This window comes from Haliotis rufescens, unplaced genomic scaffold (genome assembly GCF_023055435.1).
Source record: "Haliotis rufescens isolate VD_foot unplaced genomic scaffold, xgHalRufe1.0.p SCAF_4, whole genome shotgun sequence".
Classification (NCBI taxonomy): domain Eukaryota; kingdom Metazoa; phylum Mollusca; class Gastropoda; order Lepetellida; family Haliotidae; genus Haliotis; species Haliotis rufescens.
The window spans coordinates 42,270,901-42,297,962 of NW_025964112.1; the positions used below are offsets into that span (position 1 = coordinate 42,270,901).

General features: G+C 38.0%; 1 protein-coding gene across 1 annotated transcript; it reads left to right on the top strand.

Moving 5' to 3' along the window:
• Positions 1-887: 887 nt before the first annotated feature.
• On the top strand, positions 888-26,327 carry LOC124135952 (speckle-type POZ protein-like). The gene is made up of 10 exons (XM_046501665.2): positions 888-1,054; positions 10,878-11,077; positions 11,658-11,779; positions 13,520-13,671; positions 14,950-15,077; positions 15,663-15,840; positions 16,851-16,906; positions 20,197-20,319; positions 22,636-22,778; positions 23,818-26,327. Exons 2-10 carry the CDS (start codon positions 11,000-11,002, stop codon positions 23,960-23,962), a joined length of 1,125 nt encoding a protein of 374 aa, XP_046357621.1. The 5' UTR covers positions 888-1,054; positions 10,878-10,999; the 3' UTR covers positions 23,963-26,327.
• The last annotated feature ends 735 nt before the right edge of the window (positions 26,328-27,062 follow it).

Sequence of the window (27,062 nt, forward strand, 5' to 3'; positions counted from 1 at the left end):
CGTGATATATTGTTTCATGACATAAAATCATTATATAACTACATGGTTACACGACAATTTTAAGTTTCTAATGTTCGCATTTCTTCATGACTTATAAATGTTTGAACAAAGCTAAAACTTCAGTCAACTTCAGTGTATGCATGACCGCATCGTTTTATACGTGTATCTGAATAAATTTTGCCAGGGCTACTGTCAAACTATTCCCAATCGGAAATTTTGTACCTATCTTTTGACACCAACAGCGGGTACCCGGGTAGGGTAGGGTATTAGGGGTGTGGGTACCCGGGTAGTTAATTTGGACTCGACTGTGTGTGTGTGTGTGTGTGTGTGTGTGTGTGTGTGTGAGTGTTCATCCCTGTGAAACTATCTTTGAAATGCTTGACTTACACGATGAAACACATCTGGGCCTATGTAAAAAATAACTAATAACAATCGCGATATAATCGATCTAGATCTATATACAAGATTTCGAATTACTAGACCCGTCTAATCAAATAATAACATAGAATATGTAGCTCATCTAAATTGATTATATTATGTGACGCACTACACTAAACTATTTCCGTGATATCGTCTAGTACGTTTATAATAGACAGGACCATGAGACCACCGGCGTTTATTTGACATTTGGGCCGTGTGTTTTGAGCAAGTTATACACAGAACATTATTAGTTTGACCTTCACCTTGATAAGAATTTTAAACTTGCCATTTGAGAAGAAGCTGTATTCAAGGGTGAAATTATTTTAGCTACTAAAACATATGATTCGTTAACAGATATTATCATTATACATAAATATTACTTCTCGTTTTTCAAGAAAAGCGATCAAAGTTAAACTTTGGTTAGAGACTAAAAGGTCATAACCTCGTTTGGGAAACTGTACCACGAATCGTCTGCGCATGTTCAGGAATCTGGACAGGAAGATAAGTTCATGAACAGTGGTTTATGTGCCAAAATTCATGTTGGAAACCCCTGGAATACTCTTTCATTAATAGAAGGGATATAGTAAAACAGAAATGATGCCATAAGCGAAGCCAGCACCCTTTTTTCAGTGAGGTGAGAATCGAGTGTCCGCATTTTCACGAGAGAGCACTTTGTCAAATTCGGCCCATTTCTCTGCTTAGTGCTTTCGGTGCAGTCATTTGCACTCTATTGTTTGTTTACAAAACCTTTTGTAAATTTTCGTTAGAATTAGGCATCGTAGGTCATTAATTTATTTCCTATTGTATTACAGGTGAATTTTTATTTCACAATCTAACGATTTGCATCGTTCATGTCAGCTGTTTTGTAAAGCGGATGTAGATCATTCTATTTTTGTCAGTTCGCACATGCAGACGATGTCACTCATTTCCTCGTAGGAGGTCAAACATTTAGGGCGCATTGACCTGTCCCCCCATAAAGTACATCATTTTGAAACCCTTCTCTTCTTAATATTCTCTGTATACTTTGAGGAATCACTCAATAATTGGAACAAAGTGTCGCAGTGGATCCTCACCTCAAAAGGGAAAATGATACGTTATGAGACTCAACATGTTTAGACCACAGCTGTCAGTGATTGGTTTTACTTAATTTGTTGAGTGTGTACAAAAGTGTAAATCATTAAAATGCTCGTATTAGTTTTTATTCAAAAGATTTTAGTGTTCTACATTTCTAATTACCTACTTGATAATGATGTGAAACTGAGTACTTGACATTCACATGTTGGGACACATGACTGAATGGATTGGACATAATCAGTATGTGTCCACACATGTGCCAAAACAATGTTGTCAGGACTATTGATCCAAATTATTGACCATATTCACTCTATTTGGTTAATTTCATGTACTTGACATATGTATTTTAATAAAGAAAAAAACCTCAAGTTTGATTGCCAAGCAGGATAAAGATGCATTTCAAGACTATGTCAAGTAGGTGTCAGTAAATCTAGTTCAAAGTTTTACGTTTCCGTCAAGACCTAGATCAATTTCTTCTTCTTCTTTTTCATCAGTGCCAAAATAGATCATGGAAAGCATCTGAATTTTCGGATACATTGACAGAATAATATTATCCTCTGGGACTAGTTTAATCCCACTATAATGTTGCATTATCTAGGCATTCCAGTGTCAGTATATGGTTCCAAGGCTTAGTGAATATGTGAAAAACAAATGGCCTGAAGACATTTTCATGGTTTCAACATTTGAAAAGACATTCTCCTATAATATATCTTTAACTCATTTGAAAAATATCTTTGGCACACTTTGGATGACAATCAGTCAATGACCAAGAAAATGAACTGATCTGAAACTTTGAGTCTGCAGCGAAAGTTTGTAAAACTTCCCAAATTAGAATAAAACCTGAAGAATAGACTGGTTCTATATTAGTAAATAAAACTGTCTTTGCATATTTTGTGATATATGTAGGATAGAAGTGTTAGAAATCTGTTCATCATTGGTTATAATCTGGCCCTCATTAATAATGTCTGTTTCGGTCAGTGCATCCCAGTTGTGTGAAGCTGTGTAGGTAGGGCAGATTTTTTTATTATGCAGACTATTAAATGATTACGGACAGGTGCAAATTCTGATTACACTTCGCATTATAGGCGCTGCATATTATGTGTCAAGATATATTGTGAAATTAAATTAAGGATGTTGAAAACTTTTCTGGTCAATGCTGTTTTGCAGGATTGGGCAATTATATTATTTCTGTAAAGAGCAGGGTATTGTCATATTCATCATGTTATGCAGTTTTCACATTCTTATTCCTAAAAACATGTTAAATGTTAAAATGGAAATATCTTTTATAGACTGCATATTACTCATGAGTGTATCTATGTGTGGTGTGTAAGAGCAGTGATTTTGTTTACATTCATGATTACCATTTGTTATATTTGTATATATATGTGTGTATGACTCTGATCCGTGGCTGGTTCCACAAATAGGGAAGAAATTGGCGTATACTCAGATTTCACATATGGGGCAGATATTGGTTCTTACTCTTACTCCCCCTTCATTTTCTGTGGTGTCATGCTCCATCATTTTCGACTGATCGCTGCATCTATCGGTAATAGACATTGAACCTACATGACGTCATGACGTCAGCTCAAGCATGGTGTCATATAACATTTAAACTAATTGTCCATTCAGGGTAACAGATAGACTAACATTTAGTCTCTGAAATCTTATATAACACAATATCCTTCTTGACTCTAAAAATAAAATAAAAATTCCCCATGCTGATTTCAGAATAGAGCTAGCTGGAGCTGGACAAGGTAACAGATCATTGCAAACATCATATATCAATGATGATCTGCCATGGATCTGAGAATATGCCATGGATTAGAGTTCCGCCATAGATCTGAGTCCTACAAATATGTATGCATGAATTGAGGGTTTTTTAATGACATTTGCTGCAGACTTGGGGGTGATTATTGGCCTCTGAGCATGTCTTGATAAATCCCTGACAGTCCAGTACCTTTTGGAGTCTATATTATTTTAAACTTTGCCTGCCGTCTCTTAGCATGCTTAAGTGTGCTCAAATGGTCTTTATGTCATGGCATTTTCCCAACAGTTTTTGGCAATTCTTTTTTTTCTACTGTATCAAATTGTTTTATGGGTCCAAAACATTGTACTGACTTTTAGATGGTGGTCTAGCCTAGTGGTTAAAGTCTATGCTCATCACACTGAATGGCCGGGTTTGATTCCCCAACCATGGTACAGCATGTGAAGCCCATTTTCTGGTGTCCTCTGTGATGATATTGCTTGAATATTGCTAAAAATGGTGTACAATCAGATTCACTTATGCAATACAGACTTTCTGTATTGTTGCAGTTCCAGGTGACCTCAAAAAATATATTCATGATGGAGCAAAGTACATTTGATAAATTGCCAGAACATGGGTTTGTTATTTTTCCCCATACAGCATGTCGAGTAAACATGGTAAATGTGTTTTAGTGTGAACATACACATCGCTTTGTTTTGTTTCCTGTTAAGGATGTTCGCTGGTATGCATTAAGTTTAGTTAACTTTGTCTGAGATAGGTGTTTTCAAATCTCTTTTATAGTGCCAAATTCAAACATTACTATGGAGGCAATATGAATGCATGTATAAAGAAGTCACTCACTGCACTAACAATTACACGTTAAAATATAATTCATTGTAAAAATTAGTATGTAAACTCATTGTAATAATATTTCATTCACAAATGTATAAAGTTTGAAATCTGTGAAAATCAAGACATCAAAATTTCTTTGTTAGTAATCTAATCTTTTCATAAACTAATAGTACATGCATTTACATATTTCCCCCAAACCTGAAATGTTTGCTAGCCTGATTAGTGTTGACATAAGGACATTCCCAATTTCCCATGGAGAATAAAATTCAAGATGGTTTGATCTCACTCGAGTTGAGTTGGGTTAGTGTGAATTTCTATCACTGTATGATATAGGGAAGAGTTAAAGAACCTTCAGTGTTAGGAATGAACACTTACTTTCTTTGTTTGTTGTTTAACGCCACACTCGGCAATATTCCAGCTATATGACGGCAGTCTGTAAATAATCCAGTGATTGACATCATGAGCATTGACCCATGCACTTCGGATATGATGACATGCATCAACCAAGTCAGCGAGCCTGACCACCGGATCATGTTAGTCGCCTCTTATGACAAGCGTAGTGGCCTTTTACGGCAAGCATGGGTTGCTGAAGACCTATTCTACCCTGGATCCCGAACATTTACTAGCCTGATGAGTGAGTGAGTATGATTTTACGCCGCTTTTAGCAATATTCCAGCAATATTACGGCGGGGGACATCAGAAATGGGCTTCACAAATTGTACCCATGTCGGGAATCGAACCCGGGTCTGCGGCGTGACGAGCGATCGCTTTAACCCACTAGGCTACCCGACCGCCTGCCTGATTAGTAATAACATATGATAACCACACACATAATACATAAACATAACAACCACACACATGATAAATAAACATAACAACCACACACATGATATATAAACATAACAACCACACACATACATAAACATAACAACCACACACATGATACATTAACATAACAACCACTCACATGATACTTCGCATAACCACACACATGATGCATAAACATAACCACACACGATACATAAACATAACAACCACTCACATAATAAATAAACATAACCACACACATGATACATAAACATAACCACTCACATGATGCATGAACATAACTACACACATGATACATAAACATAACCACACACATGATACATGAACATAACCACACACGTGATACATAAACATAACAACCACTCACATGATACATAAACATAACAACCACTCACATGATGCCTGAACATAACCACACACAATAAATAAACATAACCACATGTGATACATAAACATAACCACACATGTGACACATAAACACAACCACACATGATACATAAAAATAACAACCACACACATCATACTTAAACATTACAACCTGGTTGTTACCACACACATGATACATACACATAAACATAACCACACATGATTCATAAACATAACCACACACGATGCATAAACATAACCACACACATGATGCATAAACATAACCACACACATAATAAATAAACATAACCACACACGTGATACATAAACATAACCACACACATGATACATAAACATAACCACACACATGATACATAAACATAACCACACACGATACATAAACATAACAACCACTCACATGATACATAGCATAATCACACACATGATGCATAAACATAACCACACACATAATAAATAAACATAACCACACACATGATACATAAACATAACCACACACGTGATACATAAACATAATCACATGTGATACATAAACATAACCACACACGTGATACATAAACATTACCACACACATGGTACATAAACATAACCACACACATGATACATAAACATAACAACCCCTCACATGATGCCTGAACATAACCACATACAATAAATAAACATAACCACACACGTGATACATAAACATAACCACACACATGATACATAAACATCACCACACACGATAGTTAAACATAACAACCTGGTTGTTACCACACACATGATACATAAACATAACAACCACACACATGATACATAACATAAACACACACATGGTACATAAACATAAGCCGCCTCCGTGGTCTTGTGGTAGAGCGTCCGGTCGGCTCGGAGTCAGTATACTGTGTCTGAGTGGGGTATTCATGTTAAAACTGTGGCATGGTGTCTCAGTGAGCTAGCACTATAAATCAGCATCAGTCCGGACTAGTACAAGCAGCCACACACACGCGTGCATGCACGTCGCTATATAAGTGCAATAACCTTGGACGCGACATTAAACCCAATTTCACCTCACCTCACCTACATAAACATAACCACACGCATAATAAATAAACATAACCACACACGTGATACATAAACATAACCACACACATGATACATAAACATAACAACCACTCACATGATGCCTGAACATAACCACACACAATAAATAAACATGACCACACGTGATACATAAACATAACCACACACATGATACATAAACATAACCACACACATGATACATAAACATAACCACACACGTGATACATAAACATAACCACACACAAGACATAAACATAACAACCACACACATGATACATAAACATAACCACACACATAGCGCTTGACTAGTACAAATTTGAGTGGATTGGTCCAAGTTTTCATAATTCCCCTTTGTTTTAACATTACAAGGGCATTTTATCTTGACCCAGACTAGTAAAGCTTTTCAGTTTAGTTCTAACCCTGGAGACCCTCTGGCTTGTCAAAATTATTTCAGACACTAATAATGATATGATAATAAAGTCCTATTAGATCATGGTGATGGTAGTCAGCACTATTTTGAACTGCTTCATCAAAGTCTTGATAAATATAGTTGTTAATCTTTAAATGGCTTCTTCCTGCCCTACATCATCAACTCTTGCCCAATCAGGGACAGTGCATGTGGTCAGGGGAAAACCCCTGCTCCATACTGCTTGTCAACAGTTTTCCTTTTGAAAACCCAGTTCTTTAGTTCCCATTCAGTACACGGTAGTGTTAGGTTGTGGTGTTGCACTGTTGATTTGGAATGTTATAAGAAAATCTCTTCCTTGTACTCATCTTAGGCATTGTTGTCGTTACCAATCTATTACAAATCCCAAACTGAGTTGGAGAGGCAGCTTGACAAAAGTGAAATGTACCGTGAATACCAGAGGTATGTGGTATTACCAGTTTACCAACTTTTGAAAAGAATAGATATTGCAGTATTTACTTCATCATTATATTGTCAAATTGCTCATTATATTCTCTGGATGGTTTAATGTTTTGGTTTATAATTAGTCAACAAATCAAGTTCTTTATATGGTAACTGTCTTGTTAAGGCTCTCATAATTCAGGAAATATCAATGCTCGGCACTAACGCTGGTCTGAGTCTAGCATATTTTCTTAAGGACCAGTACGATTAAATAAATGGTGATCTGGTGGTCTAGTGTTATTTTGGGGACGAAGTAATTTAAGTTTGTACAACTTTCGAAATCAGAGATAGATTGAGTCTGAACTCTAAGCACCATTGTGTCTTGTAGAGATCCAACAGGACCAGTAAATTGGTTTGGTGCTGATCCTTTGGACCACTGACAAATTTGGTCAGTGTCAAGTACTGAATGTTATATTTTCGTATTTAAAAACAAGATAAATATGTTAAAGACATGTCTAAAGTTACCAGAGTAACTTATCCTATATCATGACTGTGGTGGTAATATGACCTGCCTCACTTTAGGCCTTCCGATGACAAGCTGACATGCCATAATATAACTGAAATGCTGTTCAGTATTGTGGTAGTAGTTGTACTGTAGTATGTAATGCAATACACTTATACAGACTGCTGTTTACCAAAATAGCGCTGTGTAGTCAGTGTGTTCGAAATAGGGGTCAAGGGGTCCTTGTCATTAACCTAATGTTAAAATACTACTATATGAGCAAACCTCAAGGACCTAGGGACCCCTGTATTTTCGAAGACTGGTAATTCAAAAAGCATTTTCAGTACCTCCATGCCAAACCTGAATAGAGTACCAAGAACTGTTAGAATTGCCAGGTTTTGCCATTGTTTTTTCTACTGTGTTGACGCTATCATGTCTATCTCTGTAGTATATTACGGTAATAAGCAATGCCTTCCTAGACGGACTAATATGAGATAGGTACACTATAAATTGCAAAGAACAATGAAGAACGAAACCTCATTTATGGAAATTGTTTATTTTACAATAAAACACTGCATGATGAATAAACCACTTGAGTCTGCGTCCCTCATGGTCTATTCTCCCTGCAGTGGTTTATTGTATGATAAACACCCCCACCCCGTCATTTATTTCTTAATTAATCTTAACCCATATTTAAATATCTCATTACCACCTGCCCCCGTCATAACTTTCTGTTTGCTATCATGAGCATAATCATTCAATTTTGTTGTCTTTTAAACACAAGCTTGATATTCGAAGTTCGGGGATTCAATTCCCTGACACTTAACAAGAATGTTTCTGCATTAAACATATTAAAGGAAGCTATCAAGCTATGCTTGAAGGCAAGAAGATCTAAACTAACACATGCCCTAAACAATCCACAATTGATTTCCCTCTTTGCATGTGACACTAGTTTTGTACATGTTGTAACTACAAGGAAAACATTGATTGTACACTTCTTATTCTTCTTCTTATTATTATTATTATTATTAGAATAAATGTTGGAGTATCCTTTTTTAACACAATGCTTATGTCTAACTACTAACTGCCCAAGTGTGTCATGAAGTCACAGGGGTCGATTTAACTATTGGCCCGTGGCCAGTTTGAATTACGAAAGGCTTGCTGAAACATATAGTCCATAGCCCGTTTGGTTAGGCAAAATTTCGCCCCTTCTCTATGTCTGCTTAAATCTTTTAATTGGGACACTTCTCGTGAATCATGTAATTTTGATGAGAAAATATTTAAACAATATTTCATATAGGAGTAGAATATAAAGCACCAATACAGGAATTGGTGTGCTTGTTTGTTTATTAACACTTTGTGCAAGGATTTATGGATAGAAACAACCCATGATGCTACATGTTGCATGATAATGTTAGCCTAGTTTGGAGATTAGGCAGTGTTTGGGATGAACACCTGATGGCTGACCTTATACGCATATCTAGCTGTTCCTTTGAATATTTCTGTTTGAAACTTGCTATACAGATCAGTCTGGTGGTGAATTGGTGCTTTATGATGATTAGGGATATTGAAAAATAGTGAACATCATTATTTTTTTCTACACTGAACTGAACGTATCCAATGGCGATGAACCAAAAGTAGGGTATTACCAAATTGCACCAGCTCGGGGGGTCGATGTCATCTCCTGATGACTTTTGTTGAGTCATGAAGTATGTCCATGATTAGTATTCCAGTTCACATACTGAATACGTGATGAAGTCACAGTTTTGGAGTTCACCTACTGCTGAACATGTAGTGCATTCACTGACACAGTTTGTTCTGGTAACTTTCATATTTTTCATTGATAAAAACATGTACGTGATGTAACTGTTTATTGCACAACCTGTCAATTTGTGTCACATTGACATATCTCTGCCATGAATATACATGAAGGCAGATTTGCAGATATCCCTCATGTTGTTATGCACTAGACGACCTGTTAATTTGTGTGTTCAATAGGGGTCAACACCATTGGTCATAACCAATTAGCATGATTAGTTTGCAGCAGTGGTTCATGTAAAATAGCAAGATTTTGGTACAAAATAACAAGTCCCTGTGGATTTTCACTAGTCTCGGACTAATGGACTAGTGGCTGTGTCTATCCCTGCTGCCATGAATATAGATTTGCACATAAACTTCATGACATCCTGAGGATTTTAAAGATGTACAAAATGTATGCCTTGTACAATATTGTACCTAGTGCTTATTTCAAGAACATCAAAATAATAAATTCAGCAGCAGTTTTATGATGCCGTGACAGTTTGTTGTGAAATTTGTAGTGCTAGTTACTAGGGTTGTTCAATATAACAGGTATACCATCAGCATACTGTCAGCAATACACCCCATGCATGTGGATATTTTCCAGTAATGTCGCGGAAGAATTAATATATAATTATATTTATTATATCTACTATCTCGAGGCATTAAGATAGACTGGGTTCCTATCTAAACTATACAAATAGCACACGCTTCAAGCTGTTCACATCAACATTCCATATTGATGACATAATAGGTAGTCTCATTAATTCATACTACCAATCTCGCAATCAGAAGTCTGGATTATTAATTTAAGAAGTACCATTCTAACAGTAGAAATATATATAATTTGGGCCTTATATGTATTGCAATATTTAGCGCAATACAGCTCTCCATAAAAAGCAACTATGCTTGTGGTAAGGGGCGACTAATGGGATTGGGTGGTCAGACATGGTTGATGCATGTCATCATATCCCAACGGTGTGGATCGATGATTATGATGTCAATCACTGGATTGTCTGGTCCAGACTCGATTATTTACAGACCGCCGTCACATAGCTGGAATATTGCTGAGTGCGGCGTTAAACATGTTAAACAACAAACAAACAAACAAAACAAAATTTTGATCATGAATACCATAGTTGATGCTACAGCTTCTAAAATGCCACTTAAGAACATTAAATCGTCTAGCCTGTCTAGTTTTATTTATCTTTCGTTGTATGCCAGAATGTTATATAATGATTGTGAAAAGTTTTTGTTGTCATTTACTTGTCAATGTAAATGACTAGCTGTTATTTGTTTGAATCTTTGATGATATGACAGCAATTATGTGAGATAATATGATAATATTTAGTACATCCTACTTTCAGTGCTGTTTCCTGAACCCAGTTTTATACACCGGCCTGACACAATCATCGTTGTGGCTCACTAAGGCATCAAACTGGCGGACCAGCTGGACCGCGGGACGTCCTCGTCGCCCGACAACTCCCGCATGGCGGTTTGTCGGGTGCCGACCCCTCCACCACCAGAAGTGTCATGTCCTGTTGCAGAAAACTGGTGCTACACACAAGTAAGACATATGAACAGCATTTGCTAATATTTTTATTTTTTTACATTTTGTTTAACACTGCACTCAGCAATATTCCAGGTATATAACAGCGAATATATTTCATTAGATGATAGACCTCATGGTATATTGAGAGTTCTTTTGTCAAAAGCAGATCAGTTTTCAACTTAGGTTTTTTGACATTGAATCGATTTGAAATAATCATTGATAAACAGTGGATAAATGAATTAGTGACACGTGAAGATCCGGGGTAGAATAGGTCTTCAGCAACCGATGCTTGCCTTAAAAGGCGACTATGCTTGTCGTCAGAGGCGACTAACGGGATCGGGTTGTCAGGCTCACTGACTTGGTTGATGCATGACATCATATCCAAATTGTGTGATGTCAATCACTGGATTGTCTGGTCCAGACATGATTATTTACGGACCGCCATCCTATAGCTGGAATATTGCTGAGTGCGGGTTAAACAACATACAATTACAACATTTTGATTAGTTTTTGATACTCTGTTGACTCAAGGCTGGTTGTGACTCATGTTTCTTCTGTCTTCTGTTTAATATCATGTCACTGTTACTGTTTACAGGTAAAAGTGATCAAATTTTCCTATATATGGACCATCAACAACTTCAGCTTTTGTAGAGAAGAAATGGGAGAGGTCCTCAAAAGTTCCACTTTCTCAGCAGGGGCCAATGATAAACTGAAATGGTAAGGGTGTTTGACTTGTGTACTAATAATCAGTTGATGGAAGTCATTGAAACAGTTACGTTAAAAGCAAGGGTAGACACCATTGGTCAAATCTAGCTGTTTTCGGACTTTTAGTTAATGTCAAATAACTAGATTTTTGGAGAGAAAAACTAGTCCCCCCAGATTTACACGGATCTATCTCTGAAGAGATTAACCTTCAGGGGATCCCAAGACTGAAATACTATAGAAGCAAACCTCCAGGATCCCCCTTTGTTACAAGTAATCATGGTTGTATTTGTAGATGTGCCATATGTTGCTCAGTCCCACAATTCTGCGATTCTTCGAAAAGATTTGCAGAAAATCGTGCAATTTACCTCTTCTTCTTTTTCAATCAGTACACTAATTAATTTTCATTATTTTCATGTTTTTCTATCGAATTTTGCACTTGAATGATGCCTAGACATTTAACATGTTATTCAAACATACAAATTATGAATACGGCAATAAAACGAAATTTGCAATAAATAATTCTCACTTGTTAAGCTTTTTGGGGTATTATGACTACATAAACAATGTTTACATCTAACCAATAATAAGTATCAGTGTCACTATCAGCTGACTATGCATATTTATTTTTATAATTTTATGTCTTTTCCAATGATAACTGTTTATAACGACAGTTTGTGAAATTATTTTGTGTCGGATATGGATTGAAGTTTTCAAAATATGAGTTTGTGTCATTTTTGAGGGGGAAATGGTCATATTTTTACTGCAGAATTTTGGTAATTATTCCACAGAATTTCTCTGGGACTGGTTGCTGGCTGTTTGATGGGTTGTTAGTTACCCAAACAGACATCATCATGATCATTCATCATATGAACTTATCAAGGATGAACAAAACATCAATATTGATTAGCATGATTATGTTTTGGTGTGTGCCATTTTTACCTGGTCCTAGAGTCCCTGAAGATTCCAGGTTAGAATTGGACTTCAGCAAGCCTTGCTTGTCATAAGAGGTGACTAATGGGATCGGGTGGTCAGGCTTGTTGACTTGCTTGATGCATGTCATAATGACATAGTCATCGATGCTCATGATGTCGATCGCTGTATTGTCTGGTCCAAAATTGATGTCTCTGGTATTATTAGTATTGTACATTTTATGGTTAATTTCATTAACTATACACTTTGATTTGTTATGACTGAATCCTAGTTGTTTTGCCCTAAGTAATGATTGACCTTGATTTTCAAAGTACACTACTCAAAAGAAGTTCAGGACCACCCAACTCTTTCATATTACTAAGTTAAGTTGTCATGCCATGACTGATTTACCATAGTAATGTGACCCGTAAAGATCCAGAGTAGAATAGGTCTTCGGCAAGCCATGCTTGCTGTAAAAAGCAACTATGCTTGTGGTAAGGGGTGACTGATGGGATCGGGTGGTCAGGCTCGCAGACCTGGTTGATGCATGACATCATGTCCCAATTGTGTGATGTCAATCACTGGATTGTCTGGTCCAGACATGATTATTTACGGACCGCCGTCATATGGCTGGAATATTGCTGAGTGCAGTGTTAAACAACAAACAAATAAAGTATAGTAATGTGAAAGAATTGGGTGGTCCTTAACTTCTTTTGAGTAGTATAGATTGAATCACTGATCATTGATATAGTTTCTTGTTTGATGTTTATCTGACATGTTGGTCTGGTGTTGATGATGTTCATGCACTCCTAACAACCCTGGACATTTTTATTCTTTTTGCAGGTGTTTACGTGTGAATCCAAAGGGTCTGGATGAAGAGAGTAAAGAATACCTCTCACTTTACTTATTATTAGTCTCTTGCAACAAAAGTGAAGTTCGAGCAAAGTTCAAATTTTCAATACTGAATGCAAAAAGAGAAGAAACAAAAGCTATGGGTAAGTAGTATTGTGTTTAAAAATAATTGTCCATTTTGTGTATCAATAAGTAGTCTAAATGTCTTAACAAGGTATGTCATATGTTTCACACATATCCATCCGGGTTAGAGTAGGTCTTCAGAAACACTGCTTGTGACGACTAACAGGATTGGGACAGACAGACAGACAGTGGGGAGTTGGACAAGGGTTGGGCGTTAGTTGGTTTGAATCCAAGATTCTCCCCAAATGATTGTCAGGGTAATTGGTCTATCAGCACTCTTCTGTGCTCTTTGTTTCCATTCATTGTCATGAACATTGACAAAAAAAATCGCTTTGGGCATTATTCTCACATTAAACTGACAAGCTGTCACACAAGTGAAATATTGTTAAAAGTGTCTTTAAACCCCACTCATGCTTATCACATGGAGCCACTATTGTCGCAGGTGATGGCCATAATCACAGCTGAACACAGCTGAACACAGACTGCATCTCCAGCCACTAGTCCGAGTCCCGACTCTAGTTAAGGTCTATTCGGTCTAGTAAGCTGAGCTATGGTAGTCCATATAACACTAAAATCTACTGAAGATGATGTTAAAAGCCATATCAGACTAGTAGACTCATAAGACTGTTGACATTGTTGGTCTGTTGTCACCTGCCTTATTGTGAGTAATATAGCTGTAACAGGTAATTTTGCTTTTTGTGGCAGCCTTGTCCAAGAACATTTGCACTACTAATTCATTTCATCGATTTACATCATGTTTGCTCTACATAGTGCTCTTGGTACTCACTCATGAGCTATGTATGAGGCTAGATAAATTTCATTTTTGTTTTATTGGTGCAGGAGGCCCCCCCAATAAATATTACATGGAAAATAGAATTATAAACTACAAGGGAATAAGTCCAAAAATTAGAGTTGAAATTTATTTATGATTTCAGGATATTTTTTTCAAAATGTTTGTTTGTTATGATGGTACTTTTTTGTTTCCCACAAAAGTAATTGAATCAAAATTTAATCAGAACTACAAAGAAATGCAGGTTTGATACAAGGTTAGGTCAAAATCTTTCTTCTTTTTGTTCTGTTAATTTTTGTCTAAAAATAGGGTTGGCTGGATCACAAAGAGCCACAACAAACTTAACCTGAACTCATCATACTAATGTTGGTTTATCTGCGTACCAAAACAATTCACTAGACTAAGACCAGTGGTTAATGGTGAGGAGTCTCGGTGTTGGTGTCTTGCTTGGTACTGTTTGATATTTTTGCACTAACCCAGGTGATAATTTGTCACATTTTCATTGTAGAAAGCCAAAGAGCATACCGTTTTGTCCAAGGGAAAGACTGGGGATTTAAAAAGTTCATCCGTCGAGATTTTCTAATGGATGAAGCCAATGGTCTTTTACCGGACGACAAGTTAACAATATTTTGTGAAGTAAGTTTTTTCTCTTCTAAATATTTAATTGCAATACACACAGTATCTTCAGCTTGTTCAAGACATGAAGCATGCTACAGGCAGTTTATTATCAGGATTTTCACTCTGTGAACATATATCACTCATATAATTGGCAGCATGGTTGTCCAAGTCGTCTAAGGTCCTGCTACATGCTGTGCACAGTTCCCTCTGGGACGCCAGAAAACTATGATTATCCCAAATTTGCCCTATTTCTGATTCATAACTTGTCAGCACCGTGAAGCTTATGGGTTTCACGAAAGAGTAAACCTTCATGACTTAATGCTTTCCTCCCACGTGTTGAAAATACTGTTATTTAACTCGAAGTGGTATTAACCCAACTCACTCACTCATATACATGTGTATTCATCTTCACGATTTGCTTTGTTGGTAAAGTAGGCAACAAAAGGAACAGTGAGCCATGTGCAAAAGTCAGATTATCCTACTAAACAAGATCTTGAAGGATAACTAAGGGTCTTGAAAAGTAAATGTTAGCTATGGGTTAGTGTTCATGGAATAAATATTAAGTAATGTTTGTGGATAACAACTGTGTGTTTTTCTGCTCAGGTGAGTGTCGTGGGTGACACAGTGAATGTATCAGGACAGTCCAACTGTACACCAGTGAAAGTACCAGAGTGTCGACTCAGTGACGACTTAGGGGCATTGTTTGAAAGGTCATCATCAAGTGATGTCACACTTTGTGTTGCGGGGAGGGAATTCCTTGCTCACAAAGCAATACTCGCAGGTGAGTTTGTTTTCATGTCTACAGCGTTAGAAATTGGCATTAGTCCTGTAGTCCTTACCAAACTGCCCAATAGTAAAGGTATCCTAAGCACTAGTAGAAATTGGCTCATTTTAAGGGTTTTGCTATATGTTATCATTATAAGGACTAGTGGACAAAAACTGTTAGTTTCTAACCCTGCGTCTATGAGCTCTGGTGAAAGATAATTTGAATTGTACTTCCAGTTCTTTGGGATACTTGCTTCCAATTCTTAATGGGACACAGGTTGTCTAAGATAGAACAATGTCTGTGCAGAGTTGTGTCCCTTAGTACCATGAAGTTGTCATAGGTGCAAATTTCAGTTTGTCAGATTGTCTACCATATAATGCCAATAATCATAGATTTCATCAAAGTAAACATGTTTGAGTTCAGTGACTCCCAATTTGAAACGGTTGAATAATGATACCAATGTTCAGATATGAGGCCTGTTGGAACCAAATGGTCTTGGTCCAAATTATTGAAAGCATGAAAGTGAGTAAGCATTTGCTTGAGGTGATGCTGGGACAGAACAGGCAGGGATTGACTTAGGCCGTGATATTCTTCCATAGTTGTCATAGATATTGCATCAACATTCATTCAGTCACGATTTCTACATGGCATTGTGTATTCTTAGCTTTCGGCCATGGGAGCCATGCCAATTTACATTTGCCAGGGGGGTACACAAAGTACGTGATCTAGACTACCAGTTATCGAAATTTGGTATATTTGGTATATCCGTGGGCTAGCACTATAAAACCGGCATTAGTCGAGACTAGGACAAGCAGCCGAAGATGCATGTTGTATATTAGTGCAATAATCTTGAACACGCCGCTGAACCCCATTTCACAGACCTTGTCTCACCACTGACTTGGTTTTCTAATTGTTTCATAATTGTTTTGGACACTGAAATGTCAGGATCAGATTGTTGGTAGTGCTGCCACGTCACTGATCATGGTGATGTTTATTTGTTCTTATGCATAATTTGTCTCTTGCAGCGAGGTCACCAGTATTTAGTGCAATGTTCGAACATGAAATGGAAGAAAGAAAACAGGTAGTTATGAAGATTATATTTTTCCGTTCCTAACTTTTGTCTCTCTTGGTAGTTATAGGTACATTTGACATAGCCAATATTACCTGAGCAGTGTGTTCCTCTTTTTCCTCAATTAGGGTTTGATTTATGATCTTGCAATATCTGAAATGCATCTGACCAATGAGCACCTCTTAATTAGTCTATTTTTGTAACCAGTGTTGTTTTTCTACTTATACCTCCACAACAGTATGCAATATTCCTTCTTGCTTTGATCATATAACAGCGTAAAACAATGTAAATTAATCACTGGAACAAACCCTTCAACCACCTTGCTCTCAGAATGCTCCTGTACTAATTGTCACTTTTTTCATCATTGCCCGTGGTGAACGGACATGGTTGTGCTTCCAATCCACATTTACAATTGGATTAGTTTTCTTATTTAGGTTTGAATTTGATCTATCATCCTTAGTACATCATTATTAGGGTCCCTTGCTGTTATTTTTCAATAAATATGATTAAATGGCTACTAACCTTCTACACACGTTCTTTCCCCACCATTGCTCCCTAGGGCATGTGAAGCTCCGTTTTAGTTTCTGTTTTGTTTCTACCTCCCTCGTTTTAACACGAGCTGGTTGGGTTTTGTTTAATGACTTCCCATGATTTCCGTCCATAGTTGTTTCTCTTTTTCTGGTCATCTTGGGTCCGGTGTCAGGAATTGACGATGAACTTGTTCGTCCTCTCCAAAAGTGTGTGGATTGTTGTGGGAGGAGTTCAGCCCAGGACCCCCACAGCCTCTGCCCAGACTGCTGGTTCTCCTGCACCTTAGGTCAGCGTTATACCAATTGTGCCCACTTATCCCCCAACCTTTTCAATGTTTACCAGGCTACACTACACAAAAGGGCACATCAATAACTACAGCGTCAGACTTCATCACATCCCTTCGAGTCCGTTGACCTGGAGTCTCCTCAGCAGGTGCCTACACTTCGGACATCTCACCAGGTGCTGCCTTCTTCTTCAGCGCCTCACCTGGCACAGGCACCTCGACAGGCATATCTCCAAGCACGTCACCAGCTACAGGGTTACCAGCCTTGGATGATGGGATATCACCTGCTTATCAACAGCATTATCAGGTGCCCTCCGCCTGGCCTGCTCCGTATTTACTTGCGCCAAGAGCAATCTCTTCAGGTGCTGTTGCCTTTGCCACCTCAGGTGCCACCTATTCAGACGTCATCACCTCAGGCCCAGCCCTCAAAGACTTCGAATTTGCCGTTTTCAACTCAGGATAGATCACCTCTGGTGCTCCCTTATCAGGATACTCATACTGATATGGTCGTCAGTTTGGCGCTGCAGTTACAACTTGTCTCTTCAGGGTACCCTTCTGCTTCTGTTGTTGTCCGCAACGCTTGTGCAGGCGCCTCGGGTTGATTGTACCTCAGACTCTCCCGCAAGGCATTCAATATATCGCTCATCGTCACACAAAAGGGTTTTCATGCAAGCACTCTCTTCACAGAGGGCCTCCTCTTATGCCTTGGCGCCCAGTATTACTAATTCTAAGGCTGAGGAACTGCCACTCTGAACTTGTGCCACCTGTGCCTCATGGATGACCTTAAAATCAAGGATCATGTCAAGAAATACTTAGAACTTTGATCGCAAGCTTACTACACCTTCTGACACTGTTCCCATTAATAACTTGTTCAACGGCATCCGTGCTCTGTTGAAGCAGGTAGCCCTGAAGGGTTCACTTCCCAAACCACCATCACCCCCCAAACCACCATCACCCCATCCCAGTTTAAATTGCATGGGATTTCATTCCCCACTTTGGCGCCTCCCCTTGATGCCAACAGAGCTAAGACTCAAGATAGATGATAGATCACTCATGTCTGTTGACTCTGACTTTCATCTGTCCTTCCTACCGTTGTCTCTCATGACCACCATTGGTGAAGAAGATTGGCCTGCTGAAGACAGAATATTTTAGGGAATTGCTCTCGGCTGTAAGTCGTATCAAGGGTACTATGTTTCGTGAGGGCAACTACGGTTCCCGATCTTTTGAGTACTTCTAGTTGCAGCATGATTTCAGATCCAGCCTTACCTGTGATCAGGCATTGTGGTGACAGTGATGTTGAACACACCCTGGGGTCGGATACACAATGGCAGTCTAGTCTAGTCTAGTCCATGCTCTGGCCCACTGAATCGCAAATGGGGATATGCAGTTTATCCAACCCGCTGTCCTTCCGTGGGATAACTGCATACTGTTGTGGAGGGATAAGTGTTTGCTTGGGCATTTGGCAGTCCCAGCCAAATGCCCCTTCTTACTATTTCCATTCAATATACACAAAGCCTAGATCTTGTTCTCTTGTTTCCATGTTTGTATAAGGTACCAAACTAACCTGATTGAAATATGAATTGTGTTACTTCAAAATGAGTCAGGAATACAAAAACGCCCGAGAAACATTGTTTAAACTTTTACTTCATATTGTATTTGGTTTTGCTAGGGACAAAAGTAGTTGAATCTCATCCAGTAGAAACTGGATAACTTTCATCATGATTATTTCAATACAAGGAAGGAGATACTTGGGTCTTGACTGCATCCCTATTTATTTATCTTCATTTGTATGCGTACAGCTAGAATGGTGTAGTTAGGAGGGCTGCATAAGAAGAATATTTCCTTGTCTACTGAGCTAATTTAAAATGGGGCATGGTGGGGTTGCCTCGTGGATAAAGTTTTCGCTCGTCACCCCTAAGACCTTGGTACAATGTGTGAAGCCCATTTCTGGTGTCACCTGCCATGATATTGCTGGAATATTGCTAGAAGCAGTGTTTACAATACTCACTCATTCATTCATTTTTTTAATGCGCAAATTACTTAACTAGGAAGGTAATTGTTAGGCAAACTCTGGTGGTGGATATAGCAGCTGACCAGACAATGCATGTATCTTGCTGACATTCCTTTGTTTACTCATCCTTACTTGGTCTACTTACTTCCGACCCATGGGGATTCGGGGTTTGAATAGGTCCCCAGCAACCTAAGAGGCGATTTAATGGATCGGGTGGTTTGGCTTGGTGACTTGATTGAATGTGTACCATTGTACCGCAACAGTTTGGATCACTGGTCACACTATCAATCCCTGAATTATCACCGCATTATTACAGGCCACCGCCGTACAGCTACAGTATTGCTAACTGAGGTGTTAGCAGCATTAACTATAGAAATTTTCAAAATAATACTAAAATATCCATATCTTCATATGCAAGACAACCCATCAGTGTTTGCAAACAGTAGTATGCAGTATTCATATCCGTTGTGTTTTCAGAACCGGGTAGACATTACTGACGTGGACCATGAAGTGATGAGGGAGATGCTGAGATTTATATACACAGGCAAAGCTCCAAACCTTGACAAAATGGCAGATGATCTTCTAGCAGCAGCTGACAAGGTACTGTATTTACTGTATCTAAGATGATAAGTCAGGCCACAGATGCCCAACAGTCACATTTCACTGTCCCTTGGATGTGCAAGGAGTATTCTATGATGTGGGTTAGAATCTGGGATTTGTCCTGCTTATCACTGATTATGATCCTTGGTGTGTCATACCAATTTTCGTGGGTTTCACCACAGTGGTAAACATCCAGGAACTGCATCCCTTTACTCACCTTCCACAAGGGGGCGGTCGGGTGGCCTAGTGTTTAAAGCGTTCGCTCGTCACGCCCAAAACCCGGGTTCGATTCCCAACATGGATACAATGTGTGAAGCCCATTTGTGGTGTCCCCAGCCGTGATATTGCTGGAATATTGCTAAAAGCAGCATAAAACCATACTCACTCACTCACCTTCCACATAAGATGTCACATCACGAATTTGTGAGATAGCGCAGGGGTTGAAAAATACCATTGCCCGACGCCCGTGCCAAGTAAGGTTTAGATGTCGGGCGTGTAATATACGTTTTCTAGCATGCCCGTGGACAAGTAGAGCACCCAAAATGAACTGGGTCAGGTTTTACGCGAATGTAATCATGTGATCATGTTACGGTATTTGATTGGCTAATATTTTGTTAGCAAACTGACAATGTAATTTGCATACAGCTACGCCAGTCAACCAATGGGATTAATACATTTCGATGTCAGGCAGGTCAACAACGAGAACCAGGCTTGTTTCATTGTTAAATCGTAGTAACACTTCCATATATGGCACATGTTTCTTGGAAATGGAATTTCTTGGAAATTGTAACGCGAGGTTGAAACATTTTCCGACTTTAGATGCTCCGTTAGGCCTAGCTTTGATGAAATATAATTTTGTCGAACTACAACAAACGGGACTTTTAACGAGTGAAAGTATGGCATTTATTTAATAGGTGTTTCTTTTCGTTGTCAACTAAAGTTCATTCGAGTCGTCAATAGCGATAACCTGACCGTGGTTGCTGTAAATAACGGCGAGTTGTGCGATCTATCGACCCCTTTACGCACGATTTCGGCAAAATTGATCTAAACTGTATTGAATGAAATTTTAAATAAAATTAATAAAATATGCTACAAACATATGTCAAGGTACAAACGTGTTTTTTTATAACCAGATAGTAATAATAGGATTTAATTTCGGAATTTGTTGATTGGTATTTCCTGTGTTGCGTGCAGGTGGTAATGTTTTTGCGATGGGGAAATGACATCGTGTCAGTGACTTGAGTTTACTAAAAGTGTATATAAGTTTTGGGAACCATGTGTTACTGCACACAATAACCGAGTTAGCGCTATATTGAAGAGTGCAATAGCGAGGGATCACTGTAAGTAAATCTGTTGTTTCAAATAAGTAAGCTAGTAAAGGACAGAGTAGTCTCCCTTTGCCTCATTAGCACCCAGAGGGGTATCTGCAATAACAATTTATATTGCCAGTACCGCACATGGCCGATCATGTCTCAGCGGTCTATTTTAAGTTTCTTTGGCGGTGGGGACGAAGGCAGAGGGAAATTCCGAAAGTTGTATATCGGCAAAGAATAAGAAGTATGACGAATGTAAACGAAAACGAACATTCATCGCTGGGTGGAAAGACCAGTTTCCTTGGGTTGCGTATGATGACACAGCGAAAGTCATGAAGTGCACCATTTGTTTCAAGGACCCAAACATACACGCTTGCAATCGTAAGAGAACGTTTATTGATGGATGTTCAAATTTATTAGCTTGATTTTGGGCTAGTACATTTTAAAATAGGGCAAGTGAGAATGTTGGTCATACTTGCCCTTGGTCAAGTAACATTTTTAATAATTTTTCAACCCCTGTAGCGGAATCATTGCTCATTCTGTCAACCATGTGAACTTACAGGCTCCCATTAGAATTGATGTGCTTAACTGGAATATGTGAAAATCAAGAACCCCCTTAATTTCAAACACTGATAAAAGTACAAATGGAGGCATGGGTGGCCCAGAAGTCTAAGGTGCTGAATTCCTTGTGCAGAGTTGCGTCCCTTGTTCACACCAGAAACCTATGGTTGTGGTTCGTATCAGGGTTTGACCAATTGTCTCTTGGTTTGTCAACACCATACCCATGCTCTGTGGTTTCTCCAAACTGGTAAACGTTAAGTGCTGCAACGCTTCAGGCTTTCCTCCCACATCAAGCTGATTCGCCGTGATAACTGGAATACTGTTCCAAGTGACATTAAACCAAACACAGGCTAACTCACTTACCTTGTATCAATGATGTTGTGACCATGATGTAAGGATATTACCATGGTATTGCTAAGATTGTGTGTTGTTTTCATTCCAGTATGCTCTTGAGAGGTTAAAAGTGATGTGTGAAGAGGCCCTGTGTTCAAACTTAACAATAGAAAATGTCTGTGAGATTCTGGTGTTAGCTGATCTGCATAGTGCAGACCAACTCAAGACACATGCAATAGATTTTGTAAATAGGTAAGTCCATTTTGTTTATCAGCAGTATGAGAATTTATTTATTTTTCCCTCAACGATCTTATGATCCATCATGGGCTCTTCATGGTATTCAAGCCTAGGACTAAGGGACTTCATAAGACCATCTTTACTCTCTCTTTCCTGCTCTTCACTAATCCATCAAGAATACATTCTTTTTTTTATATATATATATATATATATATATATATATATATATATATATATATATATATATATACACTAGGGCTGTTACGATTCACTCGCATATTCGGGGAATCGAACCGTATACATTCATGAATGAATTTGTTATTCATGGCCACTAGAATCAAATTTTAAGAATATGCAATCATACGCATTTACATACCCTGTACCTAAAAATACCCTTAAGAACATATTATGTGCATAGATTTCTTCAAAGACAACCCACTTATAATATTTAATTTGACAGTATTGTGGTCACTGGTCATTGTTGCATTTGAGCAGATACTAGTACCTGGATAAGTGCAGTATATAAATGTATAATATATTAATTATTAACAAACCATGTCAAATAATTCATGTTGTTATTGCTTCACTGAATATAACAAATAATACATCAACTGGTGACATGTTATTGTATTCATGATTAAATATTCGTATTCATTACCCTATATTCGTGATACGAATGGTATTCGCCTCAGTATATGCATAATATATGTTGAATAAGAACAACTCTGATAACAGGTTACAGTGACGTGTATTCTCTATGTTGCTGTTTCTAAACTGATCAACAGTAGAAAGTTGTGTTTTCTAGTGGTACTGTGCTCATGAATTATCTCCCTTTGAAGTAATGGGGGGATGAGGGATTTTACATTTGGGGAATATTTTTCTTTAAAAAAAAAGAGTCAATCAAAGGCGATGTAATGTGTGATTGTAAGCCTATACTATGATTATTATGGTTGTGTTTCCTTTCTTCATGTTGTATATCTTTGCTATGTGCATTTTGAGAAATCATGTCCTTTTACCCATGATTTTTACTTCATGTGATATTGTTTTTCTCCAGCCATGCAACTGATGTGATGGAAACTCAAGGATGGAAAGCCATGATCTCAACCCACCCGCACTTAATTGCCGAAGCTTTCCGTGCTCTGGCAAGCCAGCAGAGCCCACCCCTGGGGCCACCTCGCAAACGAGTCAAACAGTCATAGGGTTTGGATGGCAGACATGTTCTTGTGTCCATTATCATTCAGTCTCACTTTCATTTCAAATTGTTCATGTTATCCACAGTTTCATTCATTTCTCATCCCCTCTTTGTTTGACAGTATCATTTGGATGTGACTGAGTAGAAGTGTCTGAAGACATGTTGAACAGATTACAATGCCTAATGACTGGCAGGAATGAACTTGTTGCATACCGTGTCTGATGAGGATGTTGTTGTAAACTGAATAGTTTTGAAGAGAGTTAATGCAATTAGAACAGTGAATCAATGTTTTGAAGAGTTAGGAGACCTATGCATAAAGTGGCATGGCACATATATATATATATATATATATATACACATACTGTTTTTGCAATGATTTTTCATATTATTCACAGAAAGTGAATGTCCCACAGTGGTAGATGTTAACGTTCCAAAATTTTGTCATTCTTAATAGTTCTGTCCATTGGTTCACGATTCATCATTTGGTGCCAACTTTTATGTCTAGATCTATCTATCAGCTGATGTAATTTGTCAATCAAAAAGGTGTCAATTGAGAAATAATGATACTAGTGGGTTAACCATTTTGCCATTTCCATACATCTCTTGAAGTTTCAGCAAAAGACATACTCAAATGTGTAGACTGATGATGTCCCTTATTTCAATACAGTTATGCACGGAAAGGAACTCTTGAATTGATTTTCAATGGACGTCTTGTCTCAATTTAGACAGTTGTGTTTGAAACAAAAGTTACCTCCCTTATGTAAGCTCCCAAAATTGTAATGTATGGACTTCAGTAACTGTTCTTTTCTTTCATGAGGTGGAATCTATTTGTATTATTTTATTATGTTTGTAGTTCCAACTTTTTGTAACCGGATTTGTTTTAATAAGGTTCATATGATTATCCACCGTAATGGCTAAAATTGAAATATCTTTGTTCCTTTGGTCTCTTTTATTCCATGCAGCTTGAGTATACCTCTTGTTGAACAGTTAGTTTTTAGTTTGGAGAACCATCTAAGCTCCATGTGGAGAAAATTAATCTTTGGACAGTATTAAATTCAATTAGAATGAGAGACAGCTGATTTAGAAAATAAGAGTATGATGCGGAAATGTTAGTGTGCACTGTTTTTATTAGATGAAGTTCATCTACATAGAAACCAGACTGTAAATCTGTGGGTAAATATTTCCATTTTGAAGTCCATAGATTACATGTCGGGGAATACTCCAAGAAATATTTCAAGAGGTTTTGTTATAACAGATTACTTGGAATTTTGAAAATACTTGTTACACATGGATATGTCCAGAAAATATGAAGCTGAAATCATTCATGTAAAAATACTGTCTACATGCTATTGTTTTAGGATTTGTGGAAGTTTTGAGAATTGCAGGGAATTATCCATTGGAAAATCCCAGGTAATCTCCCTTGTATTTGTAAGAACAATTTCTGCCTCCCATCCCTTGGGTAGCCTTATGAAGGCTGCTGCCCTATATATCGCCCTGTTGAAAATATGTGTTATATTGTCTATTTATTTTCATTGTACATTGTAAGTGTTGGGTAACTTTCATACTCTGTAGATGGCCTCTTGTGCTATTACGATATTGGGATGGATTTCTGCAATGGAATCTATGTAGAAATTTGAATACATATGCCATGGCTTTGTGAATTTGCGAGACATGTTCTGTGGTTTGTACAGATTGGTAACTCATTGCTAGAGTTTAGAAGGGTGACTTGGTAATGTGAATGTGAAAATGGATGGTCTTCTTACAATATTTTATTATATATGACATTACACAAACTGCTGTAATAATCATTGTTGAAATTCACATAGTGTACTGGAAGTCATCTGTATCACTCATTGTGGAATGTTATCTTCAGTAAGTTACGAAGATTACCTTCGTTGTAAATTCCTTTTAGGTTGGTGGGGTAGCCTAGTGGTTGAAGTGTTCATTTGTCAAATCGAAGGCCGGGGTTTATTTCCAACGTTAGTTTAGTGTGTGAAGCCCATCTCTGGTGTCCACCGCTGTGATGTTGCTAACAGCAGCATACAACCATGCTAAACCTGAGAACATGCTTGTAAGTAAATCTTCATTATTACTTGCTTACCCAACCAGGAGTAAATGTTTTCCTGACCAGGAATAATGTTTACCCAACCAGGAGAAAATATTTTCCTGACCAGGAAGAAATGTTTACCCGACCAGGAAGAAATGTTTACCCGACCAGGAAGAAATGTTTACCCAACCAGGAAGAAATGTTTATCCTACCAGGAAGAAATGTTTATCCTACCAGGAAAAAATGTTTTCCCAATCAGGAGTAAATGTTTACCCAACCAGGAAGTAATGTTTACCCGACCAGATGTAAATGTTTACCTGACCAAGAGTAAATGTTTACCTGACGAGGAGTTTACACAACCAAGACAGATGTTTACCCACTAGGAATAAATGTTTACACAACCAGGAGTAAATGTTTACCCAACCAGGAGTAAATATTTACCCAACTATGATTTAATGTTTACCCCACCAATATTATTTTTCCACAACACTGTACATTATTACAGTGGTTTGTGTATCTGATGAGTGTCATACTCTGCAGCTAGTCTTCATGTTGACCATGCATATTTGTCAAGTGTAGTTGAGTGCAGGTTATTGGGCGTGTTTCTGTTCTCTATGATCTTTGCCAGTGGGCAGAAAAGTGCTACTGTGGTGGGTAATTCTTGGCAATACTCCACATTGCCAAGTTCTGTCATTTGTATCCTAACATTGATTCTGAAGTCCATGAATTAAATGCTGAATTACCTGTTCAGGCAGGGATTGTATGTCTGTGTGATTGCAGTAATTGCTCGAATGTAATGTGAAATATTGTCAAGTCGAATTATTGTTGGATTTTGAGTAAATTCACCATTTTGAAATGCTTTTTGTACATGTAAATGTTACCTTGGCGGAACATTTTGACATTCATCTAAAAAAAATAGTGAACACAACACACAATGAAAACTTGAAATCCTTTTTCTCTCTATATCATCAAAGACGATTTACCTTTATTGATCTGGTAGAACCCATATTGGCATATTGGTCTAATTTCGGCACTCTGCTTGTCTTAAGGTACAGATAAC